The 12,888-nt window shown below is 44.8% G+C and overlaps 2 protein-coding genes across 2 annotated transcripts; both read right to left on the bottom strand.

Annotated features, from left to right (window-relative positions):
• Positions 1-3,168: 3,168 nt before the first annotated feature.
• On the bottom strand, positions 3,169-9,246 carry LOC128198590 (uncharacterized). The gene has a single exon (XM_052884738.1). The coding sequence runs from the start codon at positions 9,103-9,105 to the stop codon at positions 3,244-3,246; it is 5,862 nt and encodes a 1,953-aa protein (XP_052740698.1). The 5' UTR covers positions 9,106-9,246; the 3' UTR covers positions 3,169-3,243.
• On the bottom strand, positions 9,242-12,781 carry LOC128198591 (uncharacterized). The gene has a single exon (XM_052884739.1). The coding sequence runs from the start codon at positions 11,348-11,350 to the stop codon at positions 9,242-9,244; it is 2,109 nt and encodes a 702-aa protein (XP_052740699.1). The 5' UTR covers positions 11,351-12,781.
• Between the last annotated feature and the right edge of the window lie 107 nt (positions 12,782-12,888).

The following is a 12,888-nucleotide window of genomic DNA, read 5'->3' as shown; positions in this document are numbered from 1 at the left end:
ACTTTAATTAATTTGTTTGAATCTAAGTCAGACAACGCTATTTCATCCAAAGTTTCCATCCGACACGACTCATAGCAACGCACCTTCGGCGAAATATTTCTTTTTTTTTCGTAGGGGGGAAAATCCTCATGGACACCCATGTTGGGTAGTGCCGGACTCTTACCGGCTAAAAAACCCTCCTACCTTCTAGACGTTTGGTGTTCCTGCCATAAAGCCTACCACCAACGTCGCGAGTCTTATTTTACTTCCCATTCTCTCTTTCATCCTTCTCCTTGATCTTCATTATATTGTCCAGATAATTCCTAACTATATTCCATTTCTCACTGCATTCCAGCATTATATTTATTACATTATCTGCGGCGAAATATTTCTTGCCTAGATCTGTATCTAGTAAGACTACAAAACGGAAAAATAAAAAAAATTGATAAAAAAAAATTAAACCGACTTCAAAACGTACAACGTATCGACTAAACTAAAATGCGAAAAATAACACCTTTTTATATTCTTGCTGCTTTGCTGTGGATTATCTGCTGATTCATTTGAAGGCGATGTATTCAGTAAATCCAGAGATTACCCCATACAATACCACAAACATTACGTATAATAATTATTAGTATGTATAGAAGTAAAGATTCACAGAGTCTAATGCTGATTGCTGAGTAGTGTATAATGTATTACCAACAAGTGTAAGTATTAACAATAACTTCGACTTTGCAGAGAAGGCGATGTTAGGATGAATTTCATATGATTTCAATTTATCACACTAAATGATAACCCATAGAATTCTGAATTATTTTTTTTTTTAAATATTTTTTTTATTTTTTTTTAAAAAAGACTTCAAAAAATTAACGTACCCAAGAAACTTTATAGTTATAAAGAGAAAAATAACATTATAATATTTTCTACCTATTGATCACTTTGAAGTCGGTTCCAAGCCAGTGTGGTGTTGATATTAGCCGTTACTAAAAATAAACCAGACAAGTCCAGTCGCGTGACGAGAGTTCCGAACGTTGTTTATCTATCATGTTTTTGAAAACTGACCTGAAATTGTAACTTTTTTTTATTCTTTACCAGTTAGCCCTTGACTACAATCTCACCTGATGGTAAGTGATGATGCAATCTAAGATGGAAGAAGACTAACTTGATGAAATTCACACCCCTTTTGGTTTCCAGACGATATCGTACCGGAACGCTAAATCGCTTGGCGGGACGTCTCTGTCGGTAGGGTAACTAGTCACGGCCGAAGCCTTCCACCAGCCAGACCTGGACCAATCAAGATATCTTCAATCGGCCCAGCCGGGGATCGAACCCAGGAGCTCCGTCTTGTAAATCCAACGCTACGGAGGAACGTTACGGAGGATCTCAAAAACTAATTAATAATTATGTATATAATTTTCTTCGTTTCTTCTGGGTTTATTTGTTTCGTTAAATATTTATTTAAGCCTTAAGTTATTATAATAGTATAGTAGTATAGTATTTAACAAAATTTAAATTAGTTTTGATGAATCGGTTTAATAATAATGAGCAAGTTAGTACAATTTTGAATAGTTTACAACGCTAATTAAAAAAGATTAAAAAAAATTAGAGTTTCAAAGTTTTCCAGAAATCTTCAAGTAGAAAGCTAACTTCTGTATTTCTTTCAAAATTTTAGGTTTGGTAGTTCCCGAGAAAAGGGGGGAAAATGGTCTATTTTCTTGAATAACTCGAAAACTATTTATTTCATAACTACAAAATATATATATTTGCAATCCTTTTACAAAACTTGTTTGTTTGATGTACGAAACAATGCAGTTAAAGCAAATTATTTTTCTTTTTAACTTCCATCTTGCCCCCCCGAACTGACCTTTATATTAAAAAAAATTATATTTCTAAGGTTTTCCAGAAATCTTCGAGCAGAAAGCTACTGTATTTTTTTTCAAAATTTCAGGTTTGGTAGTTTCGGCGAAAATGGGGGAATAGTCTATTTTCTTAGACAACTTGAAACTATTTATTCAAAATTCCAAAAAAATATATAACTTGCCAAGCTCGTTTGTTTGTTTTTTTTTTTAATTTTCATCTTGCCCTCCAGAAGTGACCATTTTATTCAAAAAAAGTATATTTCTGAGGTTTTCTGTAAATCTTCAAGTAGAAAGCTAATTTCTGTATTTTTTTTCACAATTTTAGGTTTGGTAATTTCGGAAAAAGGAGTTGGAGGATGGTCTATTTTCTTGGATTGGTCTATTTTCTTGGTTGGGTTGGGTTGGGTTGGGTTGGGTTGGGTTGGGTTGGGTTGGGTTGGGTTGGGTTGGGTTGGGTTGGGTTGGGTTGGGTTGGGTTGGGTTGGGTTGGGTTGGGTTGGGTTGGGTTGGGTTGGGTTGGGTTGGGTTGGGTTGGGTTGGGTTCGGTTGGGTTGGGTTCGGTTCGGTTGGGTTCGGTTCGGTTGGGTTCGGTTCGGTTGGGTTCGGTTCGGTTGGGTTCGGTTCGGTTGGGTTCGGTTCGGTTGGGTTCGGTTCGGTTGGGTTCGGTTCGGTTGGGTTCGGTTCGGTTGGGTTCGGTTCGGTTGGGTTCGGTTCGGTTGGGTTCGGTTCGGTTGTGTTCGGTTCGGTTGGGTTCGGTTCGGTTGGGTTCGGTTCGGTTGGGTTCGGTTCGGTTGGGTTCGGTTCGGTTGGGTTCGGTTCGGTTGGGTTCGGTTCGGTTGGGTTCGGTTCGGTTGGGTTCGGTTCGGTTGGGTTCGGTTGGGTTGGGTTCGGTTGGGTTGGGTTCGGTTGGGTTGGGTTCGGTTGGGTTGGGTTCGGTTTTTTTTTTTTTTTTTTATTAATAAAACTAGTATCCACAGACGGTTCGTCCGTGCCCTTTTTTATGTTTATTAGTAAATTTATTATGTTACATTTTATTTGAGAAAAGTAAAACATACTCAGTTACATCATTAAGTATATCTAATTAGAATAATAACTATAATTAATGCTATGTTAATGTATATCTATATATATTTATTATTATTTATATTTTTTTTTTTTTTTTTTTTTTTTTTTTTTTTATATTCTTTTTTTTTTTTTTTTTTTTTTTTTTTTTTTTTTTTTTTTTTTTTTTTTTATATTCTTTTTTTTTGTTTTTTTTTGTTTTTTTTTTTTTTTTTTATAACTATATTTTAATAAGAAGTACAGACTTTTTTTTTTTTTTTTTTTGTTTTAATTTCTTTTTTTTTTTTTTTTTTTTTTTTTTGTTTTTTATTGTATATATTGTTATGTTTGCTTTATAATTTCTTTATGTATCTAGTGGCACGCTTAGTGAGGATTTCACCACCTTCTCATCCTTATTGGCTATCGCCATCCTTGTATTGTACTCCCTGATGTTTGCCGCGGAAGCAGATGTCGCCCGGGTGATGAAGTGGGCGGTAGCGTCACTGTTGTCATCGGTAAAATATGTACACCATACCGTGTGACGTGAGACTGCCACTACGGCGTGGGAGACGCTCTCATATAGCTGGATCTTTTTAGCAGCTGTTCTGACGATTATGACCCTTTCGAATGTAGCTCCCTGTGCCTCATGAATGGTATTCACTCGCGATCCCTCACCTTTTCCATACCCTTCGGTCTTAAGCATTTCCTTTTCGCCTTGGGTATGGGTAAGGTACAACGTGTTTGTAGAGTCTTTCGGGATTTGCGATCCTGAATACCTTCTCAGCTCCAGAGACCTTACTCGAGGTTTGGACGAGTATATGCCGTTGTAGACTTCACTTAACGCATATGCTACATCCATAGGGTTCCTGTGCGTGCATAGCAGCTCTTGATTGACCCGTGCTACTTGGTTGGGACGGCAGTAATGGAGTTTGAAAAGGTTGTTCCTGTCTATGAATGGCAGTTGATTTTTATCACCAATTAAGAGGGTTTCGCTCGCTCCTACCAGTTTGGTTGCCATGATGATGGCGCCGAAGTGGTTCATCAAAGCTTCGTCGACGATGAGACGCGTGCATCTCGATCTCGCATGCTCTTGAAGACCATTCACTAATACCGATGCCATCGTCCGAACTTTCACTTTGGCATCCTTTCCTATGGTTGGAGTGAGCCTCTCTCTTAGGTCTTTGGCAGCTTCTGTTGTTGTTGTTATGACTACGTCACCTATTGGATCAAAGTTGTTTATGATCCATGTTGTTTTACCGCATCCTGGAACTCCGTTGACCCATGTAAATTTGGGAACTGTCCATTGTTCCAGGGACTCGTTGTTTATCCCAGCAATAGTCTTGGCTCTCTCCAGAGTTTTCTCATTGAGCATAACTCTAGTGCATCTAGCCACCACGACTATTGGGGCGTCCTGCGGTACTTTGAACTGTTGAGGTGACGTAGGTCTATTTTGTTTTTTGTCCTCTTGAATACGGTCGACGAAACCGTATTTTGCACTATAAGCAACCATGTGGTCTCCCGATTCTTCACCTATGATGTTCTGTTTGGTGTTGTTGTCATAAATCGCTGCTTCCGATTCCTTGAGCCTCACCTTTAAAAGGCCAGTGTTGCCGAAGTTGTAAGCTTGTAAGATTTCTTTACAGATTTTCTGGCTAACGACTTGCTCTGCTGTAGTGATAGCTTGGAATTCTAGGAAAGCGTTTATGACATGATCTAGGGGGCCACTCGGTTCCCTGAGCACAGGAGGTACTACTTGACCTTTTTCTGCCATGGTGCTTGTTGAACTAGATGTTGTTTGTGTTGTGTTTGGTTGTTTCTGTGTAAATGTCTGTAAGGCCTTTTCTACCCTTGTTGTTGTGTTTGTGATGTTTATTTGCTCTCTATTGCCGGAAATACTCTGCATGGCTGCAGAAAACCTGCTCACTGCGGTTCTGAACGTGCTCTTCATTCGTTCTGTTGTCGAGCTAGATTTTGGTTGGTTTTCCAGTGACCTTTTTAGTTGTAGTTTTTCCGAGCCGCTTGGTGCTTCAGGTGTTCCCGGGGCCGCGGGTGGGTGTTGTTTGTTTGGTTTAAGAAAACTGAGGTCTTCCCCTCTGTTTTCGTACACCACTACCTCATGTTTTACTGAAGCTTCCAAACAACCTACGTAGTCATCCACCGTGCCCTTCACATATCCTACCGCCATTGCATCCACGCTTATGCGTTTCGGAGTTACTATATTTATTGTGCTGAGTTCTTTGAGAACTTTGCTCGCCTGAGCAAATGGAGTCACCAGATTGTTCCATTTGAATAGTACGATCTCTTTGTTTCTTGATCTTACTATTCTGCAGTGCGTATCGGCCACTGCTGTCTCAGGCAATGCGTTATAAGTTCTTCTCCTCATGGTGTTTCTAGAGGTGCTTCCGTTAAGTAGGGTCGCCAGGCCTGGTGAAATCACCACTCTGCCTCTGGCATCTGCGTTGCAGAAGCTTATACCCAGCCTTTCCGTGTTGTTATCCATGAAGAGGGCCACTCCACGGAGCCGTATTCCCGGCTCACCTTGCCCTCCATAGTGCAGCAGCTGGATGATCGGCAGCTGTCGAACTTCAACTGTGGGGGCGTCGATGGTCTGTGTGGTCGGTGAACGGCTTCTTGTGGAGGAACCCTGATCTTGTGTTCCGGGTCTGTTGTTGGATATAGAGCTGTTCCTATTGGCAGCAGTCCTAAAAACTCTTTCGAGGAACTCAGTGAGGTATTTCCTTGTTTTAGGGTCTGCCAGTAGGGTGTGTAGAGCGTTTAATGTTATTTTTGTTTCTGTTTGGACCTCGAGTCCCATCCGCAATGCCGCAAAACGCGGACAGTCCAGAATGATATGTTCTACGGTTTCTGCTACGTTTTCGTCGCATTCACATCCTGGGCTGTCTTTGAGCTGGAACCGGTGCAGGTATTGCGCAATTCCTCCGTGGCCTGTAAAGGCTTGACAGAGCAGATAGTTCGCCCCAATCTTCCTCACCAAGGCGTAAGCCGGGCCTACATCAGGGAAGAAGATTTTGGTGATCTGTCCTGTATCGGAGGTGAAATACCTATCCTGCCACTTGCGTACTGATTCCTCTCGTATCTTTCTTTTAACATAGGATAGAGGAATTTTCGCATAGTGGGTGGAGGTATTGATGTTAATTGCTGCGGTTTTTGCCAGTTCATCCGCTCTTTCGTTCCCGGGCGTGCCGATGTGAGCTCTGATCCAAAATAATCTGATCTTTTTGTTATTGTTATTGCATTTTTCAATGTTTATTTTTATTTGGCAAGCTAATTTGTGAATTGATTTGGGATTTTCGAGCAACTCAAGGGATGATCTTGAGTCGCTCATGATGTTAACTATAGGAGCATCGCTCCGTTTTGCAAGCAAAACTGCTTTGTGCAGTGCATAGAGTTCTGCTTGAAAAACGGTGCATGCTGGGTCTAATTTAAATTGGAGGAATTTGTTTTCAACTCCATTCTCCCACCATGTAAGGGCAGCGCCTACTTTGCCTTCTATCTTGCTGCCGTCCGTGTAGATGATCGGACCTGTTACTTGGTGGGAACTTAGAGTTTTCACGTCCAAGGTTTCGAGGATCTCAAATTCCGTTTTGGTGAAGGTAGAGGGGTGAGGCTGGTCAAGGTAATGGACCCATTGTTCCATTTCTCTATCTGGCGGTAAAAAGTCGTTCGACTTGCCTTTTTTCGCCATGTAGAGTTGCGCAGCCTCTTGAACCCTTAGGTCGAGTGGGAGTAGCCCCGACAGGACTAACGCGGAGGTGAGTGAGACCGTACGATACGCCTTGCAGATCTTTTGTGCGTATCCCCTTTGGAGTCCATCTAGTAGATTACGTATCATTTGAAACTCCATTGCGGGGTACCATACGCTTGCTGCGTACAGTGCAATAGGCTCAATCACCGCCACGTAGATGGTCCTTATTATCTCACTGTTTAGACCCCAAGTCACCCTCGCTGCGCATGCCAGTTGTTTATATATATCAGCCGTTTTCTTCCTGATGGCTTTTACATGCGATTCGAAAGTTAACCTGTGGTCTATGATAAGTCCAAGGAGCTTGATTTCTTGGACTAGCTGTATCCTGTTTTGGGACATATGGAGGACTGGGAGATCGTATTTAAGTTTCTTTGTTATGATCATCGCATTGGTCTTATGTGCGGCGAAGTGTAACTTATTTCGCTTCCCCCATCTTACCACTCCTGCGAGAGTGTTGTTAGCTGTCTCCTCCATTACAGCAATATCGTGACCTGAGAAAGCAAGAACCACGTCGTCCGCGAACGCTTGGCAATAAATCCCTTCGTCAGTTACTTTGTGTAGCAGAGAGTCTAGGATAACGTTCCAGAAGGTTGGCCCACCGATGGATCCTTGGACGCATCCCTTCGTCGTGTTCCTCTCGAATGCTGCTCTGGCGTAGTTGACCCTGATTTTCCGGTCAGTGAGATATGAACATACCATAGCGTAAAGGTTTCTCGGGCATCCCATCTCGATTAGTTGGTTTTTGATTGACGGCCACCACGCATTGTCGAAGGCTCCCTCTATGTCCAGTGATACCAACAGAACGATCTTCTTGTTGCTAACTTCTGTCCTGATGTGGTTCACTAAGTCATAGAGGGCGTCCTCGGTTCCGCGCTGTGGCATGAAGCCATATTGAGCTCTGTTGAGGGTTGGTAGAGTATGCCACTGCAGTCGACCTATCATCAGCTTCTCGACAGTTTTGCCCAGAATCGATAACAAGCCGATTGGTCTGTAAGATTTAGGATGGGTGTAATCTTCTTTTCCTGGTTTGCGGAGTATAATGACGTGGGCCAGTTTCCATTGCCTAGGGAAGTATTGTAGTGATAGGCACTTGTTCGCTATTGACATGAACAGTTCCCTGTTGCAGGCTATGGCCCTGGTGCATATGTCCGCTGTCAGCCCATCTGGTCCTGGGGCCTTTTTTGGATTCATGGTCTTCAGCACTAAATCCAATTCTGCCGATGTGAAAGGTGGATCGTCATCAGGCAGTCTTTGCAGTAGGGTTTCATGATTGCTTTCCATCCGCTGTCTGAGCTTGGTGTGGTATGAGTTGTCTGTGGTCTCCGTGTCATCTGGGTAGAAGGTTTTGGCAAGGAGTTCAGCCGACTCTTCCGGGCTGAGGGTGTTGCCTTCGTTGTTCTTAAGCAACGTGTCCTCCTGCCTTCTTGTCGTTTTCCTTATTACCCGATACACCCCATCCCACATGCTCTCTTTTTCCTGGGTTGTACAGAACTCTTTCCAACTCTCAGTCTGAGCTTTGTTGGCCTCTTTGGTGTATTTTTCTTTTATTTCTATGTAATTTTCTATTACCTTGGCTCGTCTATGTGGCGCTGCATTTCTTATCCTGCGTTTTGCTCGTAGCGTTTGAGCTTTTAGTTGGTTTAGTTTATCAGACCACCATGGTGGTGTAGGACTGCCTTTCCATGAGCCCATGACCGGAATAGCATGGTCGCTGGCTTTTTGGATGGCAGAGACATAGGCTGAGACTAAGGCTTCCATATCTTCTGGGGATTTTGTGGCTTCCACTGCTTGGGGAGTGATGTTGTTCTCCTCTGTAGTTTCCCTGAAGTGTGTTGCAAAGTCCGACCACGAGGCTTTCTTCGTGTTGTATCTGCGGGTAGTTACCGGTTTGAGCGATGTCAATTCCGATTCTAGACGCAGAGTGAAGGTGACGCCATTGTGGTCTGCGGAAGTTATGCTTCGGTCCACTCTCCAGTTCTCTATCTTTCCTAGCAGGGGTAGGCTGCAGGCCGTGACGTCGACTATGCTGGAGCACAGCTTGCCACTCCTGTAGACCTCAAAGGTTGGGGTATCTCCAGTGTTCAGTATATGGAGGTCCATGTCATTTAGAAAAGCCACGTAGTCCGCTCCTCTTTCATCTTCAGAGCTCCATCCCCACCAGTGGCTCTTGCCATTTATGTCACCGCCTATTATGAGGTTCCCAGTTTTGAGCCGTTGGCACGCTAACTGTGTTCGTGCCATATATGGTTCAATTTCCTGGTCTCCCTCATAATAGACTGAGACCAAACCTAACCTCATCTGACCTACTTTCAGCAAAACCGCCACTTCGGTTTCGGTTACAATTTGTGGGTCATGAATGACCTCCAACTTGTCTCCGAAGATTATGATGGCAGCTTTAACCGGTTTTTGGCGATTGAGAGTGCACTGGATGACTTGCGTGCCTGGGTACTGCTTAAGCATTCCCGTCTTCCCCACATAGGGTTCCTGGATTAAAGCTAGAAGTACCCCTCTCTTGTGCGCCGTTTCTAGTAGTTCTGATGTTGCTAATTTTGATCTCTGAAGGTTTGCCTGGATAATTTTGATGTTTGGGGCACCTTTAGCAATGTAAATAAGTTATTCGAGACCTAGCTATAGCATCCCATTTTTGTTTTTCTGGGCATTCGTCGCTGTATGCGTTATGCCCCTGGTTTATTGTTGTGTTTTTATTTTTTTGGCAGTTCCTGCAGGTGGGGGGTCTGCCTTCCTTCCTGCCCAGACAGCTTTCCCACGTATGAGTTCCCCCGCAGTGGCTGCAGAAGCTGTCTCTCTCTCGGCAGACCGTTTTCGTGTGGCCAAAACCTAAGCATTTGGCGCACTGCACTAGCGGAGACTGGTCTACAATTGGTCTTCTCTGTAGACCTACATAGATTTTCCCTGCTTCGAGGAATCTTTTGTGTACTTCCGGAGAGAGTTCTAAAACTGGGTGGCACTCTAGCGCGTTCCTTGCCTTCTTTCTGTATCGGACTCGGATCGCTATGTCTTTGGCACTCAGTCCCTGTAGAAGATGGTCATTTTGTCTTCTCACGGTTTCCACTAGCTCCGCGTCTGTATGATACGCCAGAACGTCTTTGATTTTTGCCAGTGGGTTGTTAGTTTTGGCCTCTTCCACCTTTAGTGACTGCCCTCTTTCAATTTTGGTTTTAACTAATTTTAGGTCATCCTTGCTGTTACAGCTCAGGATGACCTTTTGGTTTCGGCCCTTGCGGATCCTATCCACCCTGGCACCGGAGTTCCTGCAGTCCAGTACCTCCCTGATCGTGTCAATTACCTTCTCCCCCGACTTTTGAGGATCCGTAGATGACACGATCAGGGTGTGGTTAGGTTGTGGGACCCTTGGTTTACGCGCTACTTGCGCATACGTCGGCTGCGCTGAGGCCGTTACCTTGGCTAACTCCGCCAGTGCGAGTTCCGCCCCTAAGCTGGTTGTGGGTGGAGGGGTTTTGCTTCGCGCTTCTCGCAACGTCCGGAGTTCCGATGATACTGCCTCTAGCCTTTCAGCTATGGGCTCCAAGTGTTTTCTGAGGTCGCCCTTAACAGCGGGTGACATCGCCGGAGCCATAGGGGTCGTGGTAACTGTCTGACAGATCTTACTTTCAGCCTTTTCTATGGCCGCTTTTACCTCTGTCAGACCCTTCCCAGTCTCCTCCATGTGGGTCTCCAGCACTTCGCTGTTTAGCTTTTTGGTGTCATCTGTGAGAATGCGATTGGTGTCGTTCGCAACTCTGTCCAGGCCCCTCCTCAGTTCGTCCAGCTGTTTAGACACCTGGTCCAACTGAGCAGATATCCTAGCCTGGTGGCTCGCTGCTACTTGGTCGTGGTCGCCTTTCGCCTTCTTCTCGCTAGGGCCTTCCCACTTCTGTGCAGTAACTTTACCGATCGCATTCTCCAAGTGCACCATTCTCTGCGAAATATATTTTATCTGCCTGTAGGGCTCCTCTGTCTCGTGCCCCAGCCAGCTACGTATGGCTTTTGTTTCGTTTGAATTTTCTGTTAATTGTCTATTTGTGTCCGTTATTTGTGTGGTTAGTTGTGAGAGTGTACCTGTAATCATTTTGTTGTGGGCACGCTCTATCCGGACCAATTCCTGAGCGTGCCTATGTCTCTCTTTTTCTAAGTTGTGTTTGTGTCTCGCTCTGGAGTCGGATAGCGACAAGACTATCTCATATAGGCCTTGCAAGCTCTCCAGGGCGGTTTGCTTGCATTCCCGCTTCATGTTGCCAGCTGACTCCAATGCGTCCTTTCCTTGTAGCAGCATGTCGTTTGCTTTCTTAGTGGCTAGATCCATCTCCACCCCGGATCTTTTTGTGGTGAAATGGATCATGCTTTTTCTCCCTGGCGCCGTCTCCGATATTGAGGAGCAGTCCGACGACTCTTCGTCTGAGTCTACCAGAAGATGTGGTTTGCTGGCCCACTCTGACACCCTTTCGGTGACCGTCTCGTTGAGGATAGTCTCCTCGGGTAGGGATGAGACGTGGGTGTCCTCACTAAGCGATGAGCGGCGGGATGCCGACCGCACCAGTACCTTCTCCCTCAGCGATCTGGTCGGCTTCGTCGTTTTTACTTGCTCTGTTGAGCGTGTGACAGACTTTGCTGAGCATACTGACCTTGATTTAGAGGTAGAGGGTACTGCCGCGGCTTCCTTTCCTTTGCCTACGTTCGACGACATGTTGCTTAAATTTATTTTGATGTCTTTACTTGATTAAACTATAACTTATGTATAAATATTACAATACTTACTTATGTATAAATATTACACTACACTTAACTTACAGTCCAGACACTGATGTTGGTTGTCCGGTCTTGATGCAACTGAGTATGCTCCACCCAGGCGCAAAGGTTCCGCGTGGTGTGCGTGATGTGCCTGGTGGTTGTTGTTTGTGGATTTCAGGGTTTTGTTTTTGCTCCAAGTCAATCTCGCTGTGCGGAGAAGAAAATCTGGCGGGGCCAATATGTTCTTTTTCTTGTTCCGATTTCAACGAGCCCTCACAAGGTAGGGTAGCTCTGATATTTCCCGAGATATGGCCCGCGGGGGTGAGGTAATCTCGGCGGAGGGGGTATCTGTTGGAGCCAAAAAATTCCTTTCCTCCTGACGATTCTAATGAGTCCTCACAGTTGAGTGTAGGTGTTGTATATCCTGAGATATTCCCGCGGGGGTGAAGGGACTTGAGCGGGGGGGGAAAACTGGCGGGGCCAAAATGTTCCTTTTTCCGTGCTGATTTGAACGAGCCCTCACACAGGGGGGTTATCTCTAATACTTTCGGAGATATCGCAAGGGGGGGTGAGGTACCTGGGGGGCGGGGGCGGGGGGGGGAAGGTTTCGTGTGGGTGCGATATAACGGTACTTTGGAAAATACGAGTGGGGGGTGGTGGGGGGGGGGGGGTTGGTGTTGGACCAGACGCTGGTTGGAAAGGTCTTTAAAGGACGAGTGGAATGACCCCAAACACTAGTGCTCCAGGATGTATAGAGCAGGAGATCCTTACTGGTCGCCTGGTACCTTCAGGTCCGGAGATCAGGTCTGGTTTCCGTGTTCGGGCGAAGTCCTCGGTCCGTTAGAGAGGGCCTAGTAGCGATGGTAAACTACACAGTTGCGTCACTTACACGTGCTGGCCGACTAGATTTGAGGTTATTGGAAATTTTCCATGCGGTCACCACGTGGGAAATCGGTAATTTCAGATGTTAATAACTCCCGATGTAGAGGCCCAATCTTCTTGGCGCTTTCACCGCTGCGTAGGTCGTAAAAAGTACTATCTATTGACGTAAAGAAACACTGTGTTCCGCCGTACCTCTAGCTGTTATTCTACCTTGAAGTCCAGGTTCCAGAACTCAGGATCCCGTCGGTGGATGGTGCTGCAAACGATAATCCTGGCGAGACACACACTTATTTATCACCACACAAAAACTCGCGCGCCTAGCTCCGGTTTTTACCACTAAAAACGAATAAAAACGCGGAGCGATATGTGTTCTAGGCAACGGATGGGTGCATACTCGGGTTAGGTTAGGTTAGGTTAGGTTAGGTTAGGTTAGGTTAGGTTAGGTTAGGTTAGGTTAGGTTAGGTTAGGTTAGGTTAGGTTAGGTTAGGTTAGGTTAGGTTAGGTTAGGTTAGGTTAGGTTAGGTTAGGTTAGGTTAGGTTAGGTTAGGTTAGGTTAGGTTAGGTTAGGTTAGGTTAGGTTAGGTTAGGTTAGGTTAGGTTAGGTTAGGTTA

The sequence above is a fragment of the Bicyclus anynana genome, chromosome 12, assembly GCF_947172395.1.
Source record: "Bicyclus anynana chromosome 12, ilBicAnyn1.1, whole genome shotgun sequence".
In the NCBI taxonomy this organism is placed as follows: Eukaryota; Metazoa; Arthropoda; class Insecta; order Lepidoptera; family Nymphalidae; genus Bicyclus; species Bicyclus anynana.
Note: the sequence above shows the minus strand (reverse complement) of the source record. Positions and strands in the feature narration are given on the sequence as shown.

Bases quoted from the DNA above. Each gene is read 5' to 3' on its own strand.
- LOC128198590 (XM_052884738.1), bottom strand. From the start codon at position 9,105: ATGCTTAAGCAGTACCCAGGCACGCAAGTCATCCAGTGCACTCTCAAT.
- LOC128198591 (XM_052884739.1), bottom strand. From the start codon at position 11,350: ATGTCGTCGAACGTAGGCAAAGGAAAGGAAGCCGCGGCAGTACCCTCT.